At 41.7% G+C, this 26,686-nt stretch overlaps 1 protein-coding gene and 1 long non-coding RNA gene across 4 annotated transcripts in view; one reads left to right on the forward strand and one right to left on the reverse strand.

Moving 5' to 3' along the window:
• Positions 1 to 15,693, forward strand: part of SLC26A4 (solute carrier family 26 member 4) — a 45,418-nt gene extending 29,725 nt beyond the window's left edge. For all 3 annotated transcript variants that reach the window (XM_070617181.1, XM_008532225.2, XM_070617182.1), the window contains 8 exons: positions 1,123 to 1,192; positions 3,688 to 3,780; positions 4,700 to 4,795; positions 5,019 to 5,249; positions 7,441 to 7,495; positions 8,864 to 9,009; positions 10,578 to 10,661; positions 13,068 to 15,693. In XM_070617181.1, coding sequence (XP_070473282.1) covers positions 1,123 to 1,192; positions 3,688 to 3,780; positions 4,700 to 4,795; positions 5,019 to 5,249; positions 7,441 to 7,495; positions 8,864 to 9,009; positions 10,578 to 10,661; positions 13,068 to 13,091 — 799 coding nt within the window. In that variant the 3' untranslated portion in view covers positions 13,092 to 15,693. The remainder of the gene's footprint in view (positions 1 to 1,122; positions 1,193 to 3,687; positions 3,781 to 4,699; positions 4,796 to 5,018; positions 5,250 to 7,440; positions 7,496 to 8,863; positions 9,010 to 10,577; positions 10,662 to 13,067) is intronic.
• Positions 1 to 26,686, reverse strand: part of LOC139082987 (uncharacterized) — a 50,126-nt gene that overhangs the window by 12,478 nt on the left and 10,962 nt on the right. The window lies entirely within an intron of this gene.

Raw genomic sequence — 26,686 nt, forward strand, 5'->3', positions numbered from 1 at the left:
CTCCCTCCTTCCCGACCCTGGCGTGTTGGAGCCCACCCCACATGCTTGTGTTTACTGCCTCAGCACCCTTAAATGGATGCCCCAGGGCCCAGAGGAGTTCACAGGCTCCCAAGTGGCCAATTTGCTGCTGGGTAGTAACTCCGAGAGTGTTGATGGAAGATGCCGCCTCTCGTGCTCTGTCTGGCTCAGTGTTTAGTTTTCTTGTGCGGGTGTGGTTGGGACAGAAGCGTTTTGTAGAGAGAGACTACATAGCTTATGAGCTTTAGGTTAAAGCCCAGTGCGGCACAGTGAGCTGAGGAGAAACCGGCGGCACATTTTAGCTGCTGATTTGGTAACTGGGGTCTTAGCCAATAAAAAGCAGAATCCTCCACAGCAGTTGATTTCCAGTAATTATAAGGCTGATCCAGAGAGCACCCGGCTGAGAGTACCCCAAACAGACGCTCTTTCCTCAGGAACTGTTGTTAGCATATGTCCCTTGTCACACTTGAAGAATCATGGAATTTATTTGATGGCATCAGGAACAGGAAATCAATAGTCTGGTTGATGGGAAGGACTTATTTCTGGTCCCTCCCAGGCTCCTATTTCTATGAAATGAGTCTAACTGGATCACTGCAGACTCTCCAGACTTCGTCAGAAATTTGCCACAACCTGCAAGTAGGTTCCAGGCGCTGTGCTAGGCACTGAAGACCCATGGGGTAAAAACAGAGGCTGGCCTGGCCCTGACCTCCAGGGCCTTTCGGTCTTCTCTGAACCTCAGTTTACCCATCAATAAAAATGAGGCTAATACTGCTGCCCTTTCAGGGTTATGATAGGGCTTAAATAAGAGTTAACATGTGTGAAAGCTCTTTGCTTATCCTATAAAGTGTTCCGGTTGTGAGAGTACGACGCTCATTATTTCTCTCAGCCATCAGAAAAAAGCCACAGTTCCTCTTTCTCCCCCAGTTCCACACAAACACCAGCTGTTCATTTCAGAGTTAGCTACAGGGAAATGTCAGCTGCAATCAAGAGAGAGTCCAAAAACGCCAGAATGAGGGGCTCTTTAGTCTCTGTTATTTCTTCTAACTTTTTATTCCAAAATATGCCTGTTCCAAAAAATCTTGACCTTAATTTTTCTTCTTTTAGTCCTTCATGGAGTAGCCTTGGAATCATCCCCACCACAGACATCTACAAAAGTACCAAGAATTACAAAAATGTGAGTGACTTTCAGAGGCGTTTGCTGGACTCGGGTTTGCTAGCCTGGATTTTCAGGTGTCACATATTTCTCTCTTAGCATGTTAGGGACAAGTCAGCCAAAGGGGGAGCCTTCTGTCTCTTGGGAATGTCCAGAAGTCCACTGGGGGTGTCCTGAAAACTTTTGACCCAATGTGCCCTCTGATAGCCATGGCTTACATGAATTTTGTCCATGCTAGTTGAATGTTATTTTAATATCTAACCATGGTAAGAGAAATTCTTAAAAATAGGCAATCATTATTTCCAGAAGTTGAATCAAAATTCTATTTCTCTGGGTGAAGGGAGTCAAAAGGTACAAACTTCTAGTTATAAAATAAATAAGTCACGGGAATGCAAAGTACAGCATGGTGACTATAGTTAACAGTACTGTGTTGCATGTTTAAAAGTTGCTAAGAGAGTAGATTTTAAACATTCTCATCACAAGAAAAACATTTTCTAACTATGTATGGTGACGGATGTTAACTAGACTTATTGTGGTGACCATTTTGCAATATGTATTTACAAATATTGAATCATTGTGTTGTACACCTGAAACTAATATGTTATGTCAATTATACCTCAATAAAAAAATGGCAAAAGCCTCTGGGACCTCTAGAACAAAATAAAACATATCAACATATGTGTATTGAGACTCCCAAGAGGAGAAAAGAGAAAAAAAATAACAGACACAATATTTGAGTAAATATCAAAATTTTCCCAAATTTGATGAAAAACATGACATACAAATCCAAAAGGCCCACTTAGCCCAATTAGAGTTGACACAAAGATCCACACCTAGACACGTTATAGTAACACTGGTGAAAGCCAAGACATTAAAGAAATTTTTTTTTTAAGATTTTATTTTTCCTTTTTCTCCCAAAGCCCCCCGGTACATAGTTGTGTATTTTAAGCTGTTGGTCCTTCTAGTTGTGGCATGTGGGATGCTGTGTCAGCATGGCTTGATGAGTGGTGCCATGTCCGTGCCCTGGATCCAAACCAGCGAAACCCTGGGCCACCGAAGCAGAGCGTGCAAACTTAACCACTCGGCCATGGGGCCGGCCCCTAAGGAAATTTTTTAAAGCAGCAAGAAGAAAAAAAAATTCTATTTCTCTGCTATGTAATCCTTATCCTCTATGCAACTGTCTGAAATTCCTGCTAAGATTTTCTTCATTTAGTTCTAACAAGAGACTTTCATGTTCTCTGTCATCAAGAACTTTATTTGACATTTTGCTCTATCCTTGAAATTGGAAGAAATAATATATAATACAGGAAGTAAAAAACAAAGAAAATAAACATCCCACTGACGGGCTTGTGTTCCTTGCAAATAACATTGCTTCGTGATCACCAGGGGAAACAAAGATGAAAAAGCAGAGAAAGAAAGTTAGGAAAATACCAATTTAGGAAAAAAATAGTTTTTTTAAAAATGTGAACGCTAGGAGTTTGTAGTCTAATTTTACCTTAACATTAAAACAATGTTGGGGGTCCGGCCCAGTGGTGCAGTGGTTAAGTTTGCACGTTCTGCTTTGGTGGCCTGGGGTTTGCCGGTTCGGATCCCAGGTGCGGACATGGCACCACTTGGCAAGCCACACTGTGGTAGGCATCCCACATATAAAGTAGAGGAGGATGGGCACAGATGTTAGCTCAGGGCCAGTCTTCCTCAGCAAAAAGAGGAGGATTGGCAGCGGATGTTAGCTCAGGGCTACTCTTCCTCAAAAAACAACAACAATAACAACAACACAATGTTAGACACAGCATCTGGAATTCTAGTAGCTGCTACTTGATTTATTTCCACAGTCTTTCTCAGTTACGTTGAGCCAAGTGCCATCAAGAGCTGAACATGATTCTAGAGAATCTTCTGGCTCTGGGGCAGGCAACTCTAGGCTGAGTTTGGGAGTTCTGAGTTTGAGGCTCCGGCTTGTGGAGACCTGACCCAAGCCATTGGGCCTCCAAGGGTCTCAATTTTCTCATCTGAAGGGGCTGGACTAAAATTGCTAGGATTCCCAAAGACCAGAAAAGCCTGTGATTCTGTGGGTTCCACTTTTGGTCTGGCCACTGAGTGTCAGGGTAAGACTAAATAAATGATACCATAGACCTTAGTTTCTGCAAATCCTCTTGATTTTGCTACTTTTTTTTTCTATTTTAAAAGAATTTTGGAAAAATAAAAGAGCCAGTGGTATGAACTTCAGGCAAATCATGTCACCGTTCTGAGCCTCAGTTTCTTCATCTGGAAATCAGAGGGTTGAGTCATTGCTTTCTAAGGCCCTTTCTAACTTGACCTTCCACGGGACCGTGGAGGCCCAGGAGTTTGGGTGACCCATTGCCTCCCAATGGGATGAAGCCCCTGTCTAGTGGAAGTTGAGTGCTGCTGCCCAGCTCCCATGAGCAATTCTAACTCAGCTCCTAGCTGAACAGCCAGAAATTGAATTGAGTATTTGAAGCCTGAAATTATTTAACTTCCAATTTTTTTTTTAATGCTAGGTTGAAGAACCTGAAGGAGTGAAGATTCTTAGATTCTCTAGTCCTATTTTTTACGGCAACGTTGATGGTTTTAAAAAATGTATCAAGTCCACAGTAAGTATTTTATCCCTCAAAGTTTGGTTTCTAACTTCCCTTGAGACTTCATTCATTCTACAGGTAATTATTGGGCTCAAACTGGGCATAAGGCCTTACACCCTGTTCCCTTTGTACAGGGCGTTAAGAAGTGTAACATAACATCCTTGCCCTCAACTTATAACCTATTTAGTGAGAGGAAAGAAACAACAATAGCACATACGGTAAAATCCAGGTAGCAATAACTATGCTGTACAAGAAACTCTAACGTTGTCTCCAGGCAAAATTTGAGCAAGTTCCCAATAAGTAGTATAGACAGTGTGAAGGGTTTCCAGAAGGGAGCCATCCATGTTGGGTGGACTGATCAGGCTTTGAGTGACAGTTGGGCAGAAGGAAGGAGGTTGTCAGGGTTTGGGGAACGACGTGAGCTGAGAGGAAAAGGAGGGGCCATGTATTAGAAGAAGGGTTGTCCAGTTGGAGTAAAGGGTGAAAAGTACTAAGTGGAATATGCAAGCAGGAAATTCTGGTCCTGAATTCCATGCTGTGGTTCAAGGTTGGGGTTTGCCTCTAGCTAAGTGTTTTCCTACGTGAGTTCCAGGGCAAACTGGTTCAGAGGAATGTTCACAGATTTTGCAATAACAGAAAGGCTCTATGATGTCAAGGAAATTCAAAAACCACAGACTTAAAGCTAAAGCGGTTGTTTTTTGCTGTTTGGTTTTTTACTGTCTCGGAGTCTTTAATATGCTACTGTCTTCTCTGAGTCTCTGAGCGGGAGGGGCCGGGTGGCCTGGTGGAGATTCCATCCGATCTCAGAATTTGGTTTTTAGGAGGGTGTCTCAAGGAATAATACCATTTGAGAAATAACCTTTACAGATAATAATTGCCATTAATAAGCATTAGGAACCACACGTTTTAAGTAACTTGACATTTGTTTCCAAAGGTTGGATTTGATGCCATTAGAGTGTATAACAAGAGGATGAAAGCATTGAGGAAAATACGGAAACTCATCCAAAAAGGGCAATTAAGAGCAACAAAGGTGAGGCAACATCTTTCTCTCCCTTCTTAAATTCTTTTCTCTCTCAGACCAAAACAAAAGCATTTTTCTTCCTAGAGAACCTCAAAGTTTGGGCTGAGTTCATCCCCTCAATGTTTTCCTTACCAAGGAACAGGGTGTGGGGACTTCTATGTAATTTGAAATAAATCGTTGAAAGACATTCCAAATCATTGGCAAGTAAGTTGGTAGTGTTTTCTTTGTTTAGAATGGCATTATAAGCAATGCTGGTTCAGCAAATAGTGCTTTCGAGCCTGATGAAGATATTGGAGATCCAGAGGAACTTGATGTCCCAACCAAAGAAATTGAGATTCGAGTGGATTGGAACTCTGAGCTTCCTGTCAAAGTGAATGTTCCCAAAGTGCCAATCCATAGCCTCGTGCTTGATTGTGGAGCCATCTCTTTCTTGGATGTTGTTGGCGTGAGATCGTTGAGAGTGGTAAGCTTTCAGAAGTTTGAATTATAGATGCGCAATTTGGCAATAGTAAAATTATATGGGTTGCCCAGTCTTGCAAAAGGGCAACTGATTGCATGGGCTCTGTAACTTTTCTAGGGGAATGCTTTTGTAATACAGTGTAATATTTTAAAGCATAGGCTATGGAGCCAGACTACCTGGGGTTGAATCCTGGCTTTACCACTTACCAGCAGCATGACTAGCGGCAAGTTGCCTAATCTGTCTGTACCTCAATTTCTTCATCTGTAATATGACGATAATGATGGTACCAACTTCATGGGGTTGCATGAGGATTAAATACATATATCGTTTAGAAGAGTGTCTCATATACAGTCACCCCTCAGTGAATATTAACATTTATTACGTTTTATTTTCCCGAGAAGACATAGGAAATGGAACACAAAAAGAAGAAAAATGGGCAAAAGTTTATGTTAAGTATTATGTTTTAATATGTTTATGTTTATATATCAGAATGAGGAGCATCAGGTACACGGCAGGACTGTAAAAATCAGGCATCGCTAGAGTTTAGAGCAGGAAGCGGGAGAGGCATCAGGGAAGTCTACGAGCTGAAGAGCATGCAGAACAGAAACATTTCATGATATCAGAAACCAGTTGTGCAAGCTCAAGCTCATCGATTCTTTCAACAAATAGATGAGAAATGCCTAATAGGTGCCAAGCACTTGGCCAGGTGCAAGAGGCATAGTCCCTACCCTCATGGGACCAAGCAGATTAGGAGGGAAGGCAAACATCACTGTAATCTTTTAAACTACAACTGTACTAAGTGCACCAAAGCAGACTAACTAGGGCGTCAACTTGACCGGGAGTGTGAAGTTTAGGTGAAGCTTCAGGTAGGTATCAAGAGGGTCAGGCAGAGAAGCAAGCAGGTTGCAGGCACCAGCAATCAGATAATATGAAACGGACCCCAGCTGAGGTTCACCTTAGCTGGGGCTTCTTGGCTACCTCCGCAAGGGCAGGAAATGATTCCAGGGTGTGGGTACTAGGCAGGTAAGGTGGAAAAGTGATTATACTTGACAAAAGAGTGTGAGAATATGCTTGACACGTTCTGTTCCAGTTCTCTTAGCCAACCTGTTACCAGCTTGTTCCAGAACATACTCTTGTTCTTCATCGTGCATTTCACTCCAGGCGTTGGCTCAGATCCACTGTAGATTGTGTTGGCCAAAGTGTTTAATGAATTACTTTTGGGGAGAGTCTTAACATATTTAATGCCAGAATATTTTCCACACCTACCAAATAGTTGCTTTCAAATGCTATAATGATGATCATGAAAACTCTAAACTTTATAATTGCATATAGGTCTTGATCGCACCCCAGAAATTTCAAGATCTGTTTTATTATTGCCCATAGGTCTTGTATCTTGGTTTTGTTTAATTAAACTATTTATTTTTGTGAGGAAGATTTGCCCTGAGCTAACATCTGTGCCAGTCTTCCTCTATTTTTGGTACGTGGGACACCTCCACAGTGTGCTTGGTGAGTGGCGTAGGTCTGTGCCCAGGATCCGAACCCATGAATCTGGGCCGCTGAAGCGGAGCACATGGATCTTTAACCACTCTGTTATGGGGTTGGGCCCTAATTAAACTTCCTTTTGCAATAATTGTAGATTCCCATGAAGTTGTAAGACATAAAACAGAGAGATCCTCTGTAACCCTTAACCCAGTTTCTCCCAATGACAAGATCTTACAAAACTATAGCACAAAATCACAATCAGGATATTGACACTGATACAGTCAAAATCCAGAGGCCTTGGTTTTTAGGTCAGTTTTTACATTTGGAACCCAGTGGCCACATATCCACACCCATGTGTTTTCCACTCAAAGATAGAAACTCGCACTCTTGTTCCAATCAGCAGGGGCTACATTAGGAAGCCTCCTCTACTCCCTTCTTTCCTTCCTTCCGCAGATGTTTATTGAGCACACCTGTGCTGTTGAGCGCTCCGCTATTCAGCACCGGATGTTGCCACCTCTTGAGTCTTTACATCCCTAATCACACCATCACTGGAGGTTGAAAACTTCTATGGTTTTCCCATAATGAACTTTTCCTAAAGTCCTGATTAACCACGAAAGCGTTGAAATTTCTCCTGAGCAAGTAATTGATTGCTACTGAATTATGGGCAGATAAAGTTGATCATTGTTACAAATTCTCCTTTCTAAAATTTTAGGTTGTCAAAGAATTCCAAAGAATTGATGTAAATGTGTACTTTGCGTCACTTCAAGGTAAATGCATATACCTATCTATCTATCTATAGGAATTTCCTCTAGGCCCTTTTTCCTACCTAGGAATGTGGGTACACGATACCCAAAGGCCTTTTTTCTTTTTTTTACAAGATTTTATTTTTCCTTTTTCTCCCCAAAGCCCTCTGGTACATAGTTGTATATTTTTAGTTGTTGGTCTTTCTAGTTGTGGCATGTGGGATGCCGCCTCAGCATGGCCTGATGAGCAGTGCCATGTCCGTGCCCAGGATCCGAACCAGCAAAACCCTGGGCCACTGCAGTGGAGCGCATGAACTTCACTACTTGGCCACAGGGCCAGCCCCAAAGGCCTTTTTTCAAAAAACTGTTTTTTATTGTGGTAAAAGATGTATAACATAAGATTTGCCATTTTAGTAACATTCAAGTATACAATGAATTCAGTGGCATTAAGCACATTCACTTCTTGTGCCACTGTCACAACCATCTATGTATTTTCAAAATTTTTCATCACCCCAAACAGAAACTCTATCCATTAAGCAATCACTCTGAGGGCCCTTTTGGACCTAGAAAGATATTACTTCCAATTTGCACCATAGAGATGGTAATGCATGGAAACCTAAGTCCTGACAGTGGTGCAGGATCAATGGGGGAAAAATGACCATGGAGACAGCAGAGCTAGAGATGACCTAGATCCCTTAGAACTAGAGGATGCTGCAAGGCATGAGTCTGTGTCTACGGATGAGTGTGTGTATGTATGTAGGAAAATATTAGTGCTTAAGCTGAGTTCTCTAGAAGCAGAGCCTGAGAGAAAGATTCTTGCCCAAGTGGTTTATTGAGAGGCTACACTCTGAGAAAATTCCTGAAGGAGCGAGGGGAGCAGGATAGGGCAAGGCAAGAAGCTGGACAAAGACATGGTTTCAGAAGTCTACTTTAGCCTGATTCCACAGGGCGTACACACAGAGGCTTACCTCTCCTAGAGGCAAGGGGGCTGGCCTTTCTACCCCCATATCAGTTGGTCAGTGGCTACAGGCCACCCAAGGGTGGGGGTGGAACCTCCTAGGCCTTTCAGCTGAGGCAGCTCCTATTGGCCAAGGAAAGTTCTCCAGAGAAGGGCACAGCTGTGAACCATCAGCAGCCAGGCTCAGAGCAGCTGGAGTGTGGGTACAATGGCAAAAGGGACCTGGTCAGGAACCAAGGCCATGTGCTGGACCAGTTACAATATAACCATTCCATGTGCTCCTGGAAAAGAAACTCAGTCAGCTTAGAGCAGAGTCACATTTTGGAAATGAGAAAAAAGAATTAAAAGGAGGAACTACAAAACGTAGAATTGGCTGATGTTACAAAAATGTCTTTTCCCAGAGACTAACTAAACATTATCTCTTTCTTTTGAAGATCATGTGATAGAAAAGCTGGAGAAATGTGGTTTCTTTAGTGATAACATTAGAAAGGACATATTCTTTTTGACTGTCCACGATGCTGTCCTCCATCTACAGAACCAGGTGAAATCGCGAGAGGGTCAAGATTCCATTTTAGAAACGGTAAACATTTAACCTTTCTACATATGTATCGTTCCTAAACTGTCATGATTTCTGTAAATGGCAAAAATTCCACAAATCTAGGTTTGGATCCCAGCCTGGTGGGGTTTTAAGCCATCTGCTTAACTTCTCAGAGCCTCAGTTTTCTCATCAGTAAAATGGGAATAAAAACATTTACCTTGCTGGGTAGACATGAAGACTAAATATGATAGATTCCAGGAAAGTGCTGGATTCTAGTACCTGGAACATATCAGTCCTACAATGTGTGCATTTACTAATAAGAATAGGCATTAGCTGTAGTGCTTTTCTAGAATATAGGCACTGAATCTCGGATCTTCTGTGATTTGTATATACAAATGCAACTTAAATTCTCAACCATCTGGAAACTTTTGATTATAAATGCCTTTAAATGGGGTCCATTAGGTTGTAAGTGATCTTTGAAAAAGAAAAAAAAAAATGAAAAGCCATGAATCAGCCCAGAGTTAATTATTCTCCACAAAATAGAATAGACACTGATTTCCCATGGGCCTCCTTATTTTGTCAATTCTCCTGTCGAATACTCAGGAGAGTTGTGCACTCTGGTCTGGGCCATTGGGCCGGGCCTACTGGTGGACCTGGTACCAGAACCGTATCTCTCATGGACCCTCTTGCAGGGAATTTGGGAAACTAAAACAAATACCCATAAAAATAACAATAATAATTATTCCAGGGACACAGTCTACTATATTTTAAATTGCTTCCCATTTTGTCTAAAATTAGGTTAAGTAGATTCTTACTCTAGATTGCAAGTTAATGTTGGAAGTAAAACTAATTTAGAAAACAATAGCATATTATTCTTTTCAGCTGTTGTTAGTGGAGAAATTGTTTTGCTTAATGCTGCTGGAGAAAATACTCGTCCCAAATACCAAGATGTGGATCTTAAATACAAATAAGGAAAAAAAGGAAAGTAGTAAAATCACAAATCTAAAAAAAAGCTACAACAAGACGCTCATCTTTGAAAACTCATAAACTTTTTCTATCTAATCTAAAATTCTCTAACCCATAGTTAACAACAACAAAGTGGGGTCATATAAAGAATGTAAAAAAGATTCCGTATTAAAAGCAAAATAGAACCAAGGTGTCAAGTTCTCTCTCAACATGAAAACAGTTATTTGTTATCCCATTCAACTTGGGACTGTTTATTGTCATCGTTCACAAGCCCCTCACTGGGCATTCACTGCACACTCAATGCTGTGTGAGTGCTCTTGGCTGAGCCATTGAAATAAAAACACTATCGACTGTTGAATCAGTTAGGCAGACGGGCTGACTCGTCAAGAGGCATACACTTCAGAGACTGGGGAAGAGAGCTGAAAAGGAGGTTAGACAATGCAGAACTAGACCAGTTCACACTTGAATGTGAATAAATGGTAAAGAGAAAAATTCTAAGTGGGAAATATAAAAGGATAAGAAAGCTGAAAAGGATTTTGAAGCATGGAAAGTCTGGTAAAGCCTCAGTTCATTTTCAGTGGGGTATCAGGTGGGTTGATGTTATTATATTTCCAATAAATATTCTCCTTTTTCTCTTTGTCAAGATCACGCTTATCCAAGACTGTAAAGATCCTCTTGAATTAATGGAAGCAGAGCTGATTGAAGAAGAACTTGATGTCCAGAATGAGGTATGATCATTATTTTCCTTCAAAGAAAATAATTTGGATTAAATCTTGAATAGATAGAATAATACAGATGGTGACTATGTCTGATAAAAACTATTCAGGGAAAATAATTTCTAAGAAATACCAAAAAGATGGCTTCATAGACAGAAGAAAATGGAAAACAAGAATTCTCCCTTGAAGACATTAAGTACTTGGGGACCTTTTGCCCCAGGCGTATCGGCATGATCAGCAACTGGAAGCAGCCAACATGCTGGTCCTGATTTTATACCCAAGCCTCCACATACTTTCTCTTCCAGAGACACAAGGCCAGTGGGATGGGTGAAAGGTGCATAGATGGAATTTCTAAGCCAGGAGTTTCGTAAGCTTCGGGCATAGTATGTGAACGACAGCAACCTCATGACCTTTCTTCCTCTGACTAATAATGGCTTAAAAAAGACACTCCCTTTATTTGAGACGGATTCTAGGTATTTCTGATGCTTTTGGGGGCCTCAGACCATTCCTAAGAAACTTGACTGAAACTTGTAGTATCTGAGTGAACTCTGTGGCTCAACCTTTGAGTAAAATGGGACTAACAAAAGAAGATCGTAGAGTTTTAAAGTGGAAAGACATCTTAGAAATCAAGCGGTCCCACATCCCAGCACATGCAGAAATCTCTCCTCCACCATCCCTAAGGACGTTCACTCAGCTTTTGTGTAAATATTTCCAGACAATGGCAACTAGTAGCTTTTCAAAGGAGTTTGTTGCATGGTTGAAAGTCTCTGAGGGTTAGCTGTGCTTAAAAAACTAGATCCAGCCTTTGTCTACCACCACCCAGCGGATGGAGATCTGCCTTCACCGGCAAGACAAACCCTCTCACTGAACAGCTCTTAAATATCTGCCTCCGCCAGAGTCTACTCCGGGCTAGACTCTTTCAGTTCCCTTTATTGTTCCTCATAGATACAAAATCTGTCAATGCTTCTCTGGCCAGGCAGAGGTCACGAAACTCCAGAAGGGGTCAGGCCAGCGTGGAGATGACGCAACCATGACCTACCTTGATCTCATCAAGTTACTTCTATTACTGCAACTTAAAAATGTGCTTATTTTCATAATAGCTACGACAAAATCTTTGCTCCTATTGAGCGGGAGTCAACTAAAGTCTTGGGCATTTTCGCACAAACTATGGTTCAGCTGGTCTCCCCATTTATACTGATGTAACTGGGTTTGACCCTAATGCAGGACTACACAGATTTCTGCTGGGTTTGATCTTGTTGGTTCTGGTTTGTTGACGTAGTTTTGAATTCTGAATCTATCATCCAGCATATTAACCACCCACCCCCTCTGGTGTCATATGCAAATCTGATAAGCACGCCTTCTCTGCCTTATTCCGGGTCCTGATAAAAATGTGGAAATGAATAACATTCAGACCCCTATGGTAAAAGCAGGCAGTGAGGATGACAAGCAGAGAAGATTTTTGTGGAGAAAACACATTATTAGAGCGAAAATCAGAAGTCCTGCATCTTAGCCCACCAGCTTAGTGAGCCCAGGAACGTCATTATTGAGCCGTAAAGTCTTTCCAGTTTAATCGTTTGTGATTACGGTTTTAGGGCTGACTTAGTTGCATAAAAACATATTTCAAAATTGGAACTTAAGAAGTTGCCATCTTATGGAAGTATTTGTGACTGCCACCTGACAGGCCCCTTCAGGCAGGGTTTCTGTAGATAGGGAAGCAGTACCGCGAAGTGGGTCTAGTGTAAGGGCTGAAGAACCAGGCAGACTTGAGTGCTAGCCCTGATTCTGCTTCTTCTGCCTGTGTAGCCCAGCGCAGGTTACTCATCCTGTCTTCATTTTAGTTTCTTCACATAAAATAGAAATAATACTTCAGAGAATCGTGAAACTTAAAGGGTACATGTAAAGTAATAAGAATAGAGTGTTGTAGATAGTAAATGCTCAATAAATAGCAATTATTGCTTTAATTTTTTTTGGTGAGGAAGATTGGCCCTGAGCTAACATCTGTTGACTATCTTCCTCTTTTTTTTTTTTTTCTCCCCAAAGCTCCAGTACACGGTTGTATATCCTAGTTGTAGGTCATTCCAGTTCTTCTGTGTGGGATGCCACCACAGCATGGCTTGATGAGCGGTGATAGGTCTGCAGCCAGGATCCAAACTGGCAAACCCTGGGCCACCAAAGCAGAGTATGCAAACTTAAGCACCGGGTCTTGGGGCCAGCCCCCATAATTATTTCTTTTAAATAAATCCAACTGAAGTATGATGAGGTACAAAATTGAGTTTCCCCCCTCCTTTTATTGTGATGATATACACCTAAGATGAGTAAACATAAGCAACCAACACTATCCAGACATATTTGTAAGAAAGCTAATGTAGACGAGGAGAATTCAGTGGTATCGACACTGTTTCCGCTTTGCTTCCACAGGCTATGCGTAGACTTGCTTCCTGAAACTGGGCTCAGAAGGTCGCCGTGAGCAAGGACTGCAAGGAAAATCTAGCCACCAGTGGAATTCTATGCAAACATTTTCTGCCTTGATTATTTCTTTGGACTTGAAACACTCACTCTTTTTCTATTGGATTTTTAAAAATCTTTACTTTTTTAACCTCTTAGCCATTGAAAGAGAAGCACTAAGATTGTTTCTAGGCTTTATTTATAAAATAAATAGCTTACCTCTGAGATGTGCAAAATGAGAATTATCCAGGCGACTGAGCCATGTCCAGCATCTGCTAATGTGATGCTCTGTTCCTCCAAGACAGATGTGTTAACAGTGCTCACATGGGTACTGCTGCCTCCGTTCAGCTGGGGTAAGTGTGACCCAACAGCCTCCGTGGGCAGGAATGATTATCCTAAAGAAAAATCCATTTCGGACTGGCCTTGATACCCACCAGCTGCACTGAGCACAGTGTAAGGTCACATTGAGTTAATGCTGAAATACGATTGTTAATGCATTTACCAATAAATGCCTTCAAAAATCACTTTTGGTAAATACATCAAAAAAGCTTTTAAAATGCAAATTTAGTTAGTACTTAATAAGGAATGTTATTATATGTAACCGGAGTGCAGAATCAAAAAAACGGTTCACTTAAAAGCTACAGAACTGGGCGGATATGTTTTAGAAACACTGATTCAGGGAAGTGAAGCAATAATAAGATTATCGTGGCTTATAGAAATAATTTTTCAATAAGATAATCATGGATCACAATTAAGATCAAATAAAATATATGACAGACTATCTCTAGCTTAAAAATTCAGTTTTAATTTATCTTAGTTTATAGAAATGATCATTGTGTAGAGATATATTTAAGTACGGTCTATTTAAAATCTAACACGAAAATTGTGTTATTTTGAACAAAAAACAACTCTGATATGTTTATGAAACTGTGGTGATTAAAACGAGTTTATATTTTTCTCTAAAATTTTAGCAGTATATAAAGTGATCCTTAACTGAATTCTGACCACCTTTCAAAAAAATCCAAAAAAGTGTACAGCCTGCATATAAATCTGCTTAAAATGAGTTTTTAAAGACAAAACTTTCTAAATGAACTCAATATTAAAAGCAAAAACTTAGTTTGGAATATAGACATTGAAAATATATGTTTTTAAAAAATCCATATTTTAAGCTAGAAAATATATCTTTTATTTTTGCTTAATCTTTTCTGAGTGCCAACAATATTCCAGGTGTTATATATAATATATAGGCTTTGGTCCTGTGGACTATTCCCATATATTTCACGCCGGAGTGAATGAAGTTATACTTCATTTCTAGAGAAAAATAAATTTTCAGGTCCCCAATTTACCCAATGTCTTGCTTGGCTGAGAATTATATTATCCCTTTGATATGGATGAGTGAAATTCCCAAATGTGTTTGGCTACCTAGGCAGCATGTCTTACTCTGTTTTTCTTCTTAGATACAATCAGAAACAAGGTATCTATTTGTTTTTCTTTTTTTTTGTGAGGAAGATTGGCCCTGAGCTAACATCTGTTGCCAATCTTCCTCTTTGTTCACTTGAGGACGATTGTCACTAAGCTAACATCTGTGCCAATCTTCCTCCACTTTATGTGGGATGCCGACACAGCATGGCCTAATGAGCAGTGCTAGGTCTGTGCCAAGGATCCGAATCTGCGAACCCTGGGCCACCGAAGCGGGGTTCTCGAACTTCTCCCACACCACCAGGCGGCCCTCCAAGGTTTCTATTTCTGAAGGAATATCATCAGTGATCATATCACATTGGTGAACTTAAAGCATCATCATCATCTCCCCCTCTCCCATTCTGCATATTCAAATTTGAGCAAGTTGTAATGGATGTGACGTCACATTCCTTCATGCTCATGGGTTATGCTGTCTTTAATTGACTTAGATTTCTCCTCATGTTGAGTCCAGCATAACCAGGATTATAACGTTATCTGATTTTTACAGAAATATTTGCCTATAATGACAAGAAATCATATCCCTAAAGAGGGAATATAATCGTCTTGCAGAAAATGGATGAATACCTCTGTTCAATAGAGGAAATGTGCACTGCTCATTTTCTTATTAGTTGAAGGAAATGCCGAAGTTACATTTTATAATAAGGCTAGAGTTTTGTAAATCTTGGCTCCATTTGTGACTATGTAAGATCCCAGTCTATTTGACTTGTTTCTCACACACACTCTCGGAATACTGTCTCTTATATGCATTTTGTGTATAGTAAGCATACTTTTAATTCTGTAGTGTCAATGGAAATTTTACTTGAAATTAAAGTTGTCTTTTGTTATGTTTTTAACCTATAAGATTCCAGTGTTGTATATGAATTTCAATAACAAGTGAAGAAAATCAAATCGTGTACATTTGGAAATATTTGCATATTTTTTTATTAAATGTAAATTTGTCTTTGAAATTATTCTGATGTGTTCTTTCTGAACACAACTATTAAATACAATAAAAAATGCTACATTTATCAGTTTGCCATTACTCTTATCAGTCATCATTTTGACGTATTCTTTACGGTTCTGCTTCCATTTTATTTGTGTGCAAGGACTTATAAATGCAATAAACAATGTTACCCACAAATATCTCAGTTAAACCTTGTAATTCTTATCCAAATAGCCCCAGCTTACTTTGTACAATGATTTTTATTATTTTAAGCAGACTTTTCATGCTGGCACAACATACATATCAAAAGGATACAAAACATCATGTACCGCTTGCATAATTTTCACAAAACAAGCACACCAGTGTCGCCAGCACCCAGATCGATAAGCAGAACATAACCACTGCCCCAGAAGCCCTCTCATGCTCCCACCTAGTAATTGCCCCAAGGGGTAATTACTGTCTTGACTTCTAACACTTGTTTTTTGAACTTCATATAAATGGAATCAAACCAGAGTATTTCTTTTTCCCCTTTCTCTTTTCTGTCTTTTTTCACTGCTGTATAGTATTCTGCTGTCTGAATTTGCCACCACTTATTGATACATCCTAATCTTTGCGGACCTTTGTGTCGTTTCCAGTTTCTGGCTTTCATGAATAGTGCTGCTATGAATTCTTGTTCATTGTTTTTGGTGAATATATGCACACAATTCTGTAAAGTATATACCTGGGAGAGGAGTTGCTTGGTCGTCTACAAATGTTCTGCTTCAGTAGATACTGCAGTAGCTACCTAGTATCTACAGCAGACTGTTTGCCAAAGCCATTGCACCAATTTATACTATCAGATGTGAACTATAGTTCCAGTTGCTACACATTTTTGCCAAAATGTAGTTTGTGTGTCTTTTTCATTTGAGCCATTCTTGTGGGTGTGTAGATAACACTGTGGTTTTAATTTGCATTTTGCTGATGACTAAAGTTGAGCACCTTCTCAGATGTTTATTATCATTTAAATATCCTCTTTTGTGAATCATCTGCCCAAGCCATTTGCTTATTTTTCTTTTCAGTCACCTGCCTTTTTCTAATTGTCTTTAAGAGTTTATGTAGTAAGGATACAAATCAATTGTTGGAAAGATGTATTGTAAATATCTTACTCTATTCTGTGGATTGCCTTTTCCCTCTTTTAATCATGTCTTTTGATGAACAGAAGTTCTTAATTTTAATGTAGTCCAATTTATCATTTTTTCCCTTAATGGTTAGCCTTTTTTTTTTTTGGTCTCTAGTTTAAGAAATCTTTGCCTCCCTAAGCTAATGAAGATATTTTCCTACGTTTTCTTCTAAAAACTTTGTTTTACCTCTCACATTTAGATGGACAGTATAACTGGAGTCAATTTTTGTGTAATGTGTGTGGCAAGGAATGGAGAAACATTTTCTTTTGTTCTTGGATGGATATCCCATTGACTGCATCTTTCAAGAAAAACACCATCCTTTCCCTTTCTTCAGTGCACTGTCACTTTCATCATAAATCAGTTGACTGTTTATGTTTGTGTCTGTTTTAGGCCTCTACTCTGTTCCATTGGTCTATTTTTCTGTCCTTGCACCAATACTTTACTTAATTACTATTGTCTTAATTACTCCAGGTTTTTAGTAGCTCCAGATATTTGGAAGTCTGTTCTTTCCTGATCATATATTTTTCTTACTATATATTTATTCCTACTATATACATTTATGATTAGCCCTCTGCATTCCCATACACATTTTAGAGTAGCCTGTCAATTTCTAACAATTATTCTTCTTAATACATTTTCCAGAGTTAGCAAAAATTTTCATGAGAGGCCACTGACCCTCAAAAAATTAAATAATGCTTTACATTAAATGAAATAATATATGTTGAAACTCACAAAAATTAATTATGGTTATGTTTTATTAGGTGATACAAAATATAAAAGCAATTTGAGCTTTGTGTTTAAGTTAGAAATATCAATTTCAACTCATCTGTTTCATAAACTTACATGGTGGGATTCCCGGGTTAAGGTCAAGTTGTGACTATTTGGCACTGAGATGTTTCCAGGCACTGCCAGTGATGACCCAGGCTAAAGAGAAGACTCCTTAATGACTGAGGAGGCTCCTGGGAGAGAGACAACTCATTGTAAAGCACGAAGGAGCAGACTTACAGAGCGGAGCCACCAACAAGGCTTAGTTGTTGGCGGATAGTGGTGACTGGGGGTAACATAATGCCCGTCACTCTGGGGGATGTTCCAGAGCCAGACTCACAGACTCATGATGGGTCCTACGAAGAAAAGAAGCTGCAAAAATAGAATCCAAAAGAGCTGCTTTACTGAGATCTCTATAAAAGGATGGGGCAGGTGCAACGCTCTTGGTGGCCACTGTAACAATGTAACTCCAAAGGCAAAGGAAGGCAGTCTGCCCTGGTCTCAGGCGCATCGAGAGCTACGGAGACGCCTGGGGTCTTAACGATGGTGGCCTCCAAGAGTGCACGGAGGGGAGCAGTCCTCGGGAGAACGGACTTTTAAGCAATGCATGTGAGGCACTCTTTGGAACTTCTAGAAATATTTGAGGGGTCCTCTATCTGGGGCTTAGAGCTATGTGAACAGATGAGATGAGAGTCAACAAGTTAGGGCTATTCTCCCTTCGCGTCAGGCTGGGTTGCTCAAGAAAGTTTGGTTTTGTGTAGAATAGAAAACATTTATCATGCAAACAATATAACAAGGGAACAAAAGCCACATGAACTTTAATCAAATGAACTTCAGTTCTATGAAAAAGCCACAAAATGACAAATAGCTAGAAAGAAGAAGAGAGAGAGAAAAATGAAAACAATGAGGGGGGAAGGAGAGGAGGGTCAAAGGGGGAGAGGAGAAAGAGAAAAAGGTAAAAGACCACTGATGAGGAAACTGGCATGAGGGAAGAGAGGGAGGCGAGACGGGGAAATCAACTGAAGACAGATAACAAGGAAGGTGGAGAGAAGAAGAGAGGAGAAACCAGGGAGAAGTCAAAAGGAACGACAAGGGAGAGAATTTAGTAGTGGGAAAAGAAAAGTCAAATAGAGGCTGATTTCAATACGCTCATATCATTTAAGAACTCAGAGAAGACAGCCGCACCCCCTCTCCCACATGCCACACTCTCCTGAATTCTTGGTCCCCCTTACCCGGCTCTGTATTTTCCCCCTTCATAGTTATCACCGTCTAGTATGCTCTATAATTAATTTCTTACTGTTTTCATTTTCTCTCCCTGCCTCCGACCCTATGCTGGACCATAAGCTCCACCAGGGCATGGTTCTTTTTTTTAATTCCTGGACATATCTCAAGTATTAGAAGAGTGAAGAGTGCCAGGCACACCATAGGTGCTGACTCAATGTTGCTGAAAGACTGAGTTAAGCTGCAGCGATGCCGACAAAGGCCAACACGGTTGAGAATGGCAGTCATCTGAGTACGTCAGACACTCAGAGTTCCCTGGGCTCTCCGGCCTGCTCCGACAGTCCGCCACAGCTCACCTGTCTGCCTGTTTTCCCCAGAGTCTCCAGGAAAGGGGCCGGGCATTCACCTGGACGCTCACAGAGCTTCAGGGAGCTGAAAGCCCCCCTGGGCTCTATACTCATTTCGAATCTGCTGACAAAGGTGGCTCACTCTGTCCTTTTCTTCAAGAACTTCTTCGGACCCGGACACAGAAGAACTGTTTTTGCAAAGGATCCTCTAGCTCAAAGGCCATCCCCGATGCACTGTTTTAGATCAAGTGCTCCAGGATTCTGAACCCCCACCCCCACTAAAAAGCCTTTTAATTTTGAAATAGTAATGGATTCACAGGAATTTGCAAAGAAGTGTATGGCAAGGTTCCCATGCACTCTTCACCCGCCTCCCCCAGCGTCAACATCTGGCATGACTAGAGTACAATAAGAAACCCAGGAAACTGGCACAGGTGCTCATCACAGACCAATTCACATTGCACCGGTTATACACACACTCACTTGTGTGTGCATGTGTGGCTCTATGCAATCTTATCCCAAGTATAGCTTCACGCAAACGCCACCACAATCAAGATGCTTGACTGTACCCTCAGCACAAGACTCCTTCTGAGGGCCTTTTTAAAAAGCAGCTTTTCCCCCTTTCTTCTTTCCTTTTTACTGTATCTATATGAGAAAATGGATGTTAGCTGAGCCTGTTGTGGTAATCATCTTCTTGCTGTGTCCTCACATATCTAGCTCTCTGGCCTCTTCTGGTAAGAGCACTAATCCCATTGTGGGGGCCCACTTTCCTGGCCTAATTACCTCCCAAAGGTCCCATCTCCAAATACCATCACTTTGAATTTGAGGGGGACACATTCATTTCATTGCAGCTCTCTTCAAAGCACGGATGAACTAGGTGGCACTGCCACACTCTTGAGGACAGGTTCTAGTGTCGATCAAACTAGTCAACCCTACCCCTCCCAGGTGACTTCCCTTCCTAGCTCCTCAATTTGTGGTGAATCCAGCACATCAGGATCCTTTAACCTCGAGCCTATGCCATATACAAAAGGAGACCTGGGCATCCTCCATCCCCTGGCACGGGAGTGTTCAGGTGAACAGGAGAGGTCTGGTCCATCAGAATGCTCTTGGGCACCCAGCACCTTTCTCCAGCAAGCTCCTAATTAGGGAGGTGAGGGAAGGAAGTGGTGAGCAATGAGGCTGGCAGGTGGACTGGGGCCAGATTTTGAGGGGCCTTGTGTACCACATTAAGGAGCTTGGCTTTGATCCTCTACTCTGGTTAAGGGATAAAGGCAAAATGGCTGGGTTTCATTACCTAGCTAATCCAGTCAGCTGACCTGAATACCTAGAAATAATTTCAGACGGTGAAATTAAAGCAGAGATGAATGAAGCTTTTGTTGTTTTGTTTCCAAGGAGAGAATAACAGATGAAAGCAAACATCTTAGCTTTAGTGATATAGAAATAAAATGCTTCTTCCGTGGATGTGATTTTTATTTCCCTAGTTTATCCTTTTAGACAATTTTAGGATTCTATTATCTATAAGGACATGAGGCATTACTTTCATGATTAGGAAAATACGTGCTATATTAAAATATTTAAGGCGGAAGGAGATACTGACTTGAGATTGTGGAGTTAATGTTTCCTTATAAACATGTTGCTGTTTCTAGGTGGGGGGTCACTGTCTTTTCTGGTTTTACTTGCTTGTCGAAAAAAAAAAAAAGAACTTTTGGTCCCTAAAACAAAGGAAGAAGTGATTGCTTAATATTTCTGTTTAAACCAGTTATTAAATGTCTGACAAAATACAAGTTCTCGCAAAGGAGCGCTCTGTGCTTGCTGCCACCTCTTCCCAAGGAATTTAAGACCTTTCAACCCTTGGGAGTGACGCTGCTCTCCTCTTTCCTCACCTCCTCTTGCCTGGATTGGGTGGTTGGCCTAACCAGAGACATAGCGTGAGACAGCTTAGGATAAAAATCTATATTTACAGGGCTGGCCCAGTGGCGCAACAGTTAAGTTCGTATGATCCAGTTTGGTGGCGCGGGGTTCGCCAGTTCCGGTCCCGGGTGCGGACCCACGCACTGCTTGTCAAGCCATGCTGTGGCAGGGTCCCACATATAAGAGGTAGAGGAAGATGGGCAGAGACATCAGCTCAGGGCCAGTCTTCCTTGGCAAAAAAGAGGAGGACTGGCAGCAGATGTTAGCTCAGGGCTAATCTTCCTCAAAAAAAAAACAAAATCAATACTCAGTGGGAGAAACAATATGGAGGCCGAATTTGCCTGTTTCAATAGTTGAGGCTAGTTTCCCTTTTCAGTTTCATCTGCCTTTTTGCTTTTCTTTCTCTCAGGACACTAGGTTTTCCACCAGTTCCTTATTCATTGATTCATCAAGCGTTTACTGTGCACCTATTCTGTGATGGGCACAGAGCTAGAGGCTGGGCATACAGTGAGCAAAATGGACGCAATCTCTATTCTCATGGAGCTTACAGTCTAATGTGAGAGATGGTCAATAAATGAGTCAGCATTCCAATAAATACATGATGACTACCTGTGGTAGAGTCTTGAAGGCGACAACGTGAGGCCTTCTGTCACAGAGAACAACAGGGGTGGCAAAGCTGCGCACCCTCTGAGGAGGGCACATTTAAGGAAGGATTTAGCATGCACAGACCTGGAGGGAATCATCCAAGCAGAGGGAACAGCATAGCGGAAAGCCCTGAGGTCAGAAAAACCTCAACTGAGAAGGGGGTGTCTGGAACTGAAACAAGGTCAGCAGGCCTGAGGAGGTTGACAACACAGGGGCCTAAACATTTGAGAGTTTGTAACTGGAAGGCACTGATGGGCTTCAAACTGGGAAAAATACGGCCAGTTTTGTGTTTTTGGAAGATGACTCTGAGAGATATATACACTTGTTTGTTTCTACGCGCAGAGTGTCTTTCAGGGGGATGAGGGATCCTGCCATTTTGGTCGCCTACAGGAAGAGGAACTGGGTGGCGAGGGGACAGGGGCCGGGGGCAGAAGTTTTCCTGTAGATCTGGTATGAACTTCTGATTTTGAAGGTCTTATACATATTCGAAGACTGCAAGCAGGAACAGGAAGAGGGCTACTGCAGATGTCCAAGACAAATTTGAGATATTCTTAGGAAAACCAGTGATCAGACTGTGGGAGTGAGGAATTAAGATGATGCCTATTTTTGATTCAGGATTGAGCAATGAAGTGGACGGTGATGATAAGCGAAGTTGGGGAGAGTTGAAGAGGGACAGTTTGGGGCATTGGTAGCTCCAGAATTTCTATTCAGGAGAGGCTTGGGGGGGCCAGGGGGTTAGAAGTGGGGGCTGGAAGAGATTTGCCTTGAATATGCATTTGCACAGCACTTACATCCACAGGATAGGTTTGTTTATATCGTAGTAACCTAAAATACACACACACGTTCACACACCTCAGAATTAAAAAAAAGCAAAAGCCTCAGGGACCTATACAACAAAGGTTTTTTCTTTTTTGTGTTTCTTCTTGCTCAAAGTTTGCTATGGGTCCAAAAGACTCTCTGGGCAATTTTCCTCCATGGGATGATTCAGCATTCCAGGCTGCTTTGATCTTAGGCATCTACATCTTGACAGATGATAACCTTGGAACAGAGAAAGGGAAAAAAAGACAGCAGAGAATTGGGCACCTGCTGTTAAATATTTCCACCCAGAAGCCAAACGTGTGATTTTCACACATTTCAATGGCCAAAGTAAGTGCCACAGTCAAATCTAACCTCAAGGATGGGGACAGATAGCACCCTCCCAAACGTCTAGGAAAGGAAGGAGAGCTAGAAGTGTTGGTGAGCTCTAGTAACGTTTATTACGATACTTTACGTAAAAATGAAAAAACTTCCAAAGTCTGTATCAAAGAATGGGGAGGCGGTTACGAAGAGAGGAAGAACTTCGGCCATCAATGAGCAAGGCCCTCTTCTGGTTAGTGTTGGGTTTTGTGCATGTGTGGGAGGGGACTAAAGAATCCTGATTTTGGACCTGTTGAATTCAAGATGGCTCCATCTAAATGCAGGTGGCAAATGAGCAGCTAGATCAGAAGGTCAGAGGACAGGTCTGGGCTGGAGACATAATTTGGGAGATTAAAAAAGATGTATCTACAGTTGGATGGGAGAATGTGAAGTCCAAGAGAGTGGTCTCGGCTGGTGCAGCGAGGGATGAGACTGTGTAAGGAGAATGTAGAGAGGATCATTAGAAGACAGTTGTGGACAGAAGCCTGCTGACACCCAAAATTAAAGAGGGTCTGAGAAAAAGCCCGAGAAGGGACAATCAGGGAGGAAGGGGCAGAACTGAGTGATATTTTGTTAGATGTCACTAATATCTAACTAACTTTGTAACTAACAAAGTTGTAATGTTAGATGTAACTAACACTGTTAGAACAAAGGGAAAAGAGCCTTAAAAGGTATGTGGGTTTCTGCTCTTACCAAAGCAAACCCCTCCACTTGGGCGACGGAGCCCCGCCCCTTCCACACCTCACTTCCTCTCTCTCTACTGAATCCTATCTATCGGTACCTAAACATGCTCTAGTGACATCTCCCATCTCATAAAACAAGGCCACCTCTTCCATCCTCCTTTCTAACCACTGTCGGATCACCAAGCTCTAGGCACACGGTGCTCCCTTCAGCTCCTCTGGCACTGCAAGTTCCTCAGTGCCTTTGCACTTACTCTTCCCTACACCTGGCAGGCTTTTCCCCAAGCTTTTCTTAAAGATGAGCTCTCCCCTTTTCAGTCTCAGCTTAAACGTCATCTTCCCAAAGAGGCCTTCTTTGGTCGTATGATGTGAAGAAGCTCTCCGTCCCTTTCCCAGTGCCATGGGAGCTGGTCTGAGTCCATTCAGGCTGCTCTAACAAAAATACTATAAACTCGGTGGTGTCTGGTAAGAGCCCAGTTCCTGGTTCATAGCCCAATTCCTTTTCTCTGTGTCTTCACATAGTGGTAGGGGCAAGGGAGCTCTGTGGGGCCTCTTTCATAAGGGCACTAATCCTATTCCTGAGGGCTCCAGCCACAGACCTAATCACCTCCCAAAGGGTCAGGATTTCAACATATGAATTTTGGGGCGACACAAACGTTCAGACCATAGCAGTGCTTTATATTACATTGCCCTGCTCTATTTCCTTCTCAGCCCATACACTTCTTTGAAATTACTGTTTAATTGTTTACATGTATACGGTGAGTTTTACTCCCACTAGAAAGCAAGCTATAGCAGGAGATAAGGAAAGCTTAGTTGGGGGAGAGGCTGGGAGTTGAGGAGCATAAGGAGATGTCATTTCCCCCCAAAGTATCACATTTTCGGCAATTTTAAGATAGTATGTTGATAGGAGAGCTGTTAATAATATGCAAATAACACTTGAGCAAGCAGTCTGAAATTCAGATTTCAACGCAAGCCGACAAGTTAGTCAGAGGTTGGCATCTTTATAAGTGCTTGCTCTCCCATTAACCAAAGTTGTGGGGCTAGCCAGCTCCCTTGCCCTGGTCCTAGGCCCGGGAACCTGATGTTATAACCTGGCTACACCCGGGAGGCAGGACGTCATCTATCTATACACCATAGCGCCTTAACAGCGTCAGGCACAGAACAGTCGTTTGGTCATTACTGAATAAATGTAACAGTTGCAAATGTTGCAGACGGCTTAGTGAGACTGCAGCTGAAAACCACCCAAGGATTTTGACAGGAAGAAGTTCACTGGTAACCCCTGGGGGGGCATTTGCACTTGGGTATTGGTAAAATGGCCAGATTGCAGTGAGGGAATAGAAAGAGAAGAGAGGAAGTGGAGCCAGGGAGACTGCTCATTCTAGAAGCTTGGCTGCAAAAGGAAGAAAGAACAGGACAGTAGCTACAAGACGCAAAATGGAGAGAGTTTTGTTTTCTTTTAAAAGGTAGAAATGTTAGATTTAAAAATACATCAATATTCAAACATACACACACAAAAATGGTAGAGACTTCGTTGTTTTATATGCCTAGAGAAGACAGCCAGTAATGAAAGAACTGAGGATGTATGAAAAGGAATCGATAACTTATGGTGTGTGTACAAGAGGACATTTAGCATATATAGGACAAAGAATTCCCGTTCCTCTGGGATAGAAAGGAGGTAAGGATGGGTTGGAGGTGGGGGTGAGGAAGTTGAAGGAGTGGGCCTGCCTCTGGCATCTATTTTCTCTACAAACAGAAAGCTCAGAAGCTTGACTTCCTAAACTGCCCTTTTCAATTTCTCCTCTTAACCGATTTAATTCTGTTCCTCATTTATTGACATCTTCTCTTCCCTTTGCCCTGTTACACTTTGTCTGCCAACTCCTCCCCGTTCCGGGTCCACCTGCAGCCCCTAGATCTTCAGCTGGTTTAGTCACATACCATGGCCAGTCTCCTGGGCTCGCCCTGCTCTGTGATACTCAAATGACAACACCTTCCATCCTAAGAAACTGGGGGGTTTCCAGGCTTTTATCTGATTGCTCTAAGTGTCAATGAGCATTCACACGGAGGCCTTCCACATTTCACAAACTTTTCACCTGAATTGTGCACCCAGTTCCAACTGCTGGAATAACTCAGCCCCAGATGGACACAAACCTCTCCCTTAATTCCCTAAGATATAACAGGATATTTTTAACAGGATTTTATTTGAAGCCTTAGGGATAATAGAAAGGAATGACGAGAAAGAAAAGTTAAAAAGTGCTGTAACTCAAATGTCACCCATTCTGTGCCTGCTCTACCTTAGATCGTTTTCTCAGCTGTCAGAAAAGCATATCTAATTGCAAAAGCACTGTTGATGCTTCTTATCATGGAGACAAACTTGCTAAAAACCCTATTAGCATTCTCCTGCACTTCTGTCCCTATGTCAGCTGTCTGTCCCTTGTCCTTCCCTGAAAAAGTTCCCTCCCACAGCACCAAAAAATCCCTGGCCTTCAGCTGGGTCCTTTGCCAAATCACAGCCTGTTCAGCAACACAAAAGCTGGAGGAATAGGTTTCTGCAAAACAAAAGCCCAGTTGCTAGCCGAAGCTGAACAAGCACCCCCCAGCAGACCATGTACAGAATAGGAGGGTTTCTCAGTTTCTCTGCTGACCCCCTGCATCAGCACCTCCCATGGTCTGGGAAGCAAACCAGAACATGTTTGACTTGTAATTGTTTTAGACGTGCTTTAGGTAATTATGATGGCTCGAATGCTTGGTTTGGGGGCCCCAATATATTTATATCTATATATGCACATTGCTTTATTACCATTGCAGTTTTATTTCTGTCTCTTTGTATGACTTCTAAACTTTTGATGAAATACATATATATACATATATATAGGGGAGATTTTATTTAGCTGTGGCTGGTGCCACCTAGTGGACATTATCTCCTAAACAGCTCTGAGTCTAGGATTTTTATCCACCTGCAAAGGTGGTGAGGAAGATGAAGCTGGCTAACCTTTGTTAGGTGCTTGTTATTTACTAGGCATTGTGTTAGATGTGATGCTAATCCATTTAAATTCATTGGCCAATTTAATCTCCAAAACAACACTAAGAGGTGGAAACAACTATCCCCATTTTGCAGAATATGTGAACTGAGACGAGGAAAGCTTAAGTGAGTTGCCTAAGGCCACTGAGGAAGTAAATGTCAGAGAAAAATTCCAGAGTCCAAGCCCTTAACTACTATGCCAAAACACTGAGTCAATTCTCTTAATGAAAGAATTCAGTACAATGTGTTCATATACTGGGAGGTGAGTGG

Source organism: Equus przewalskii, chromosome 4 (assembly GCF_037783145.1).
Source record: "Equus przewalskii isolate Varuska chromosome 4, EquPr2, whole genome shotgun sequence".
Classification (NCBI taxonomy): domain Eukaryota; kingdom Metazoa; phylum Chordata; class Mammalia; order Perissodactyla; family Equidae; genus Equus; species Equus przewalskii.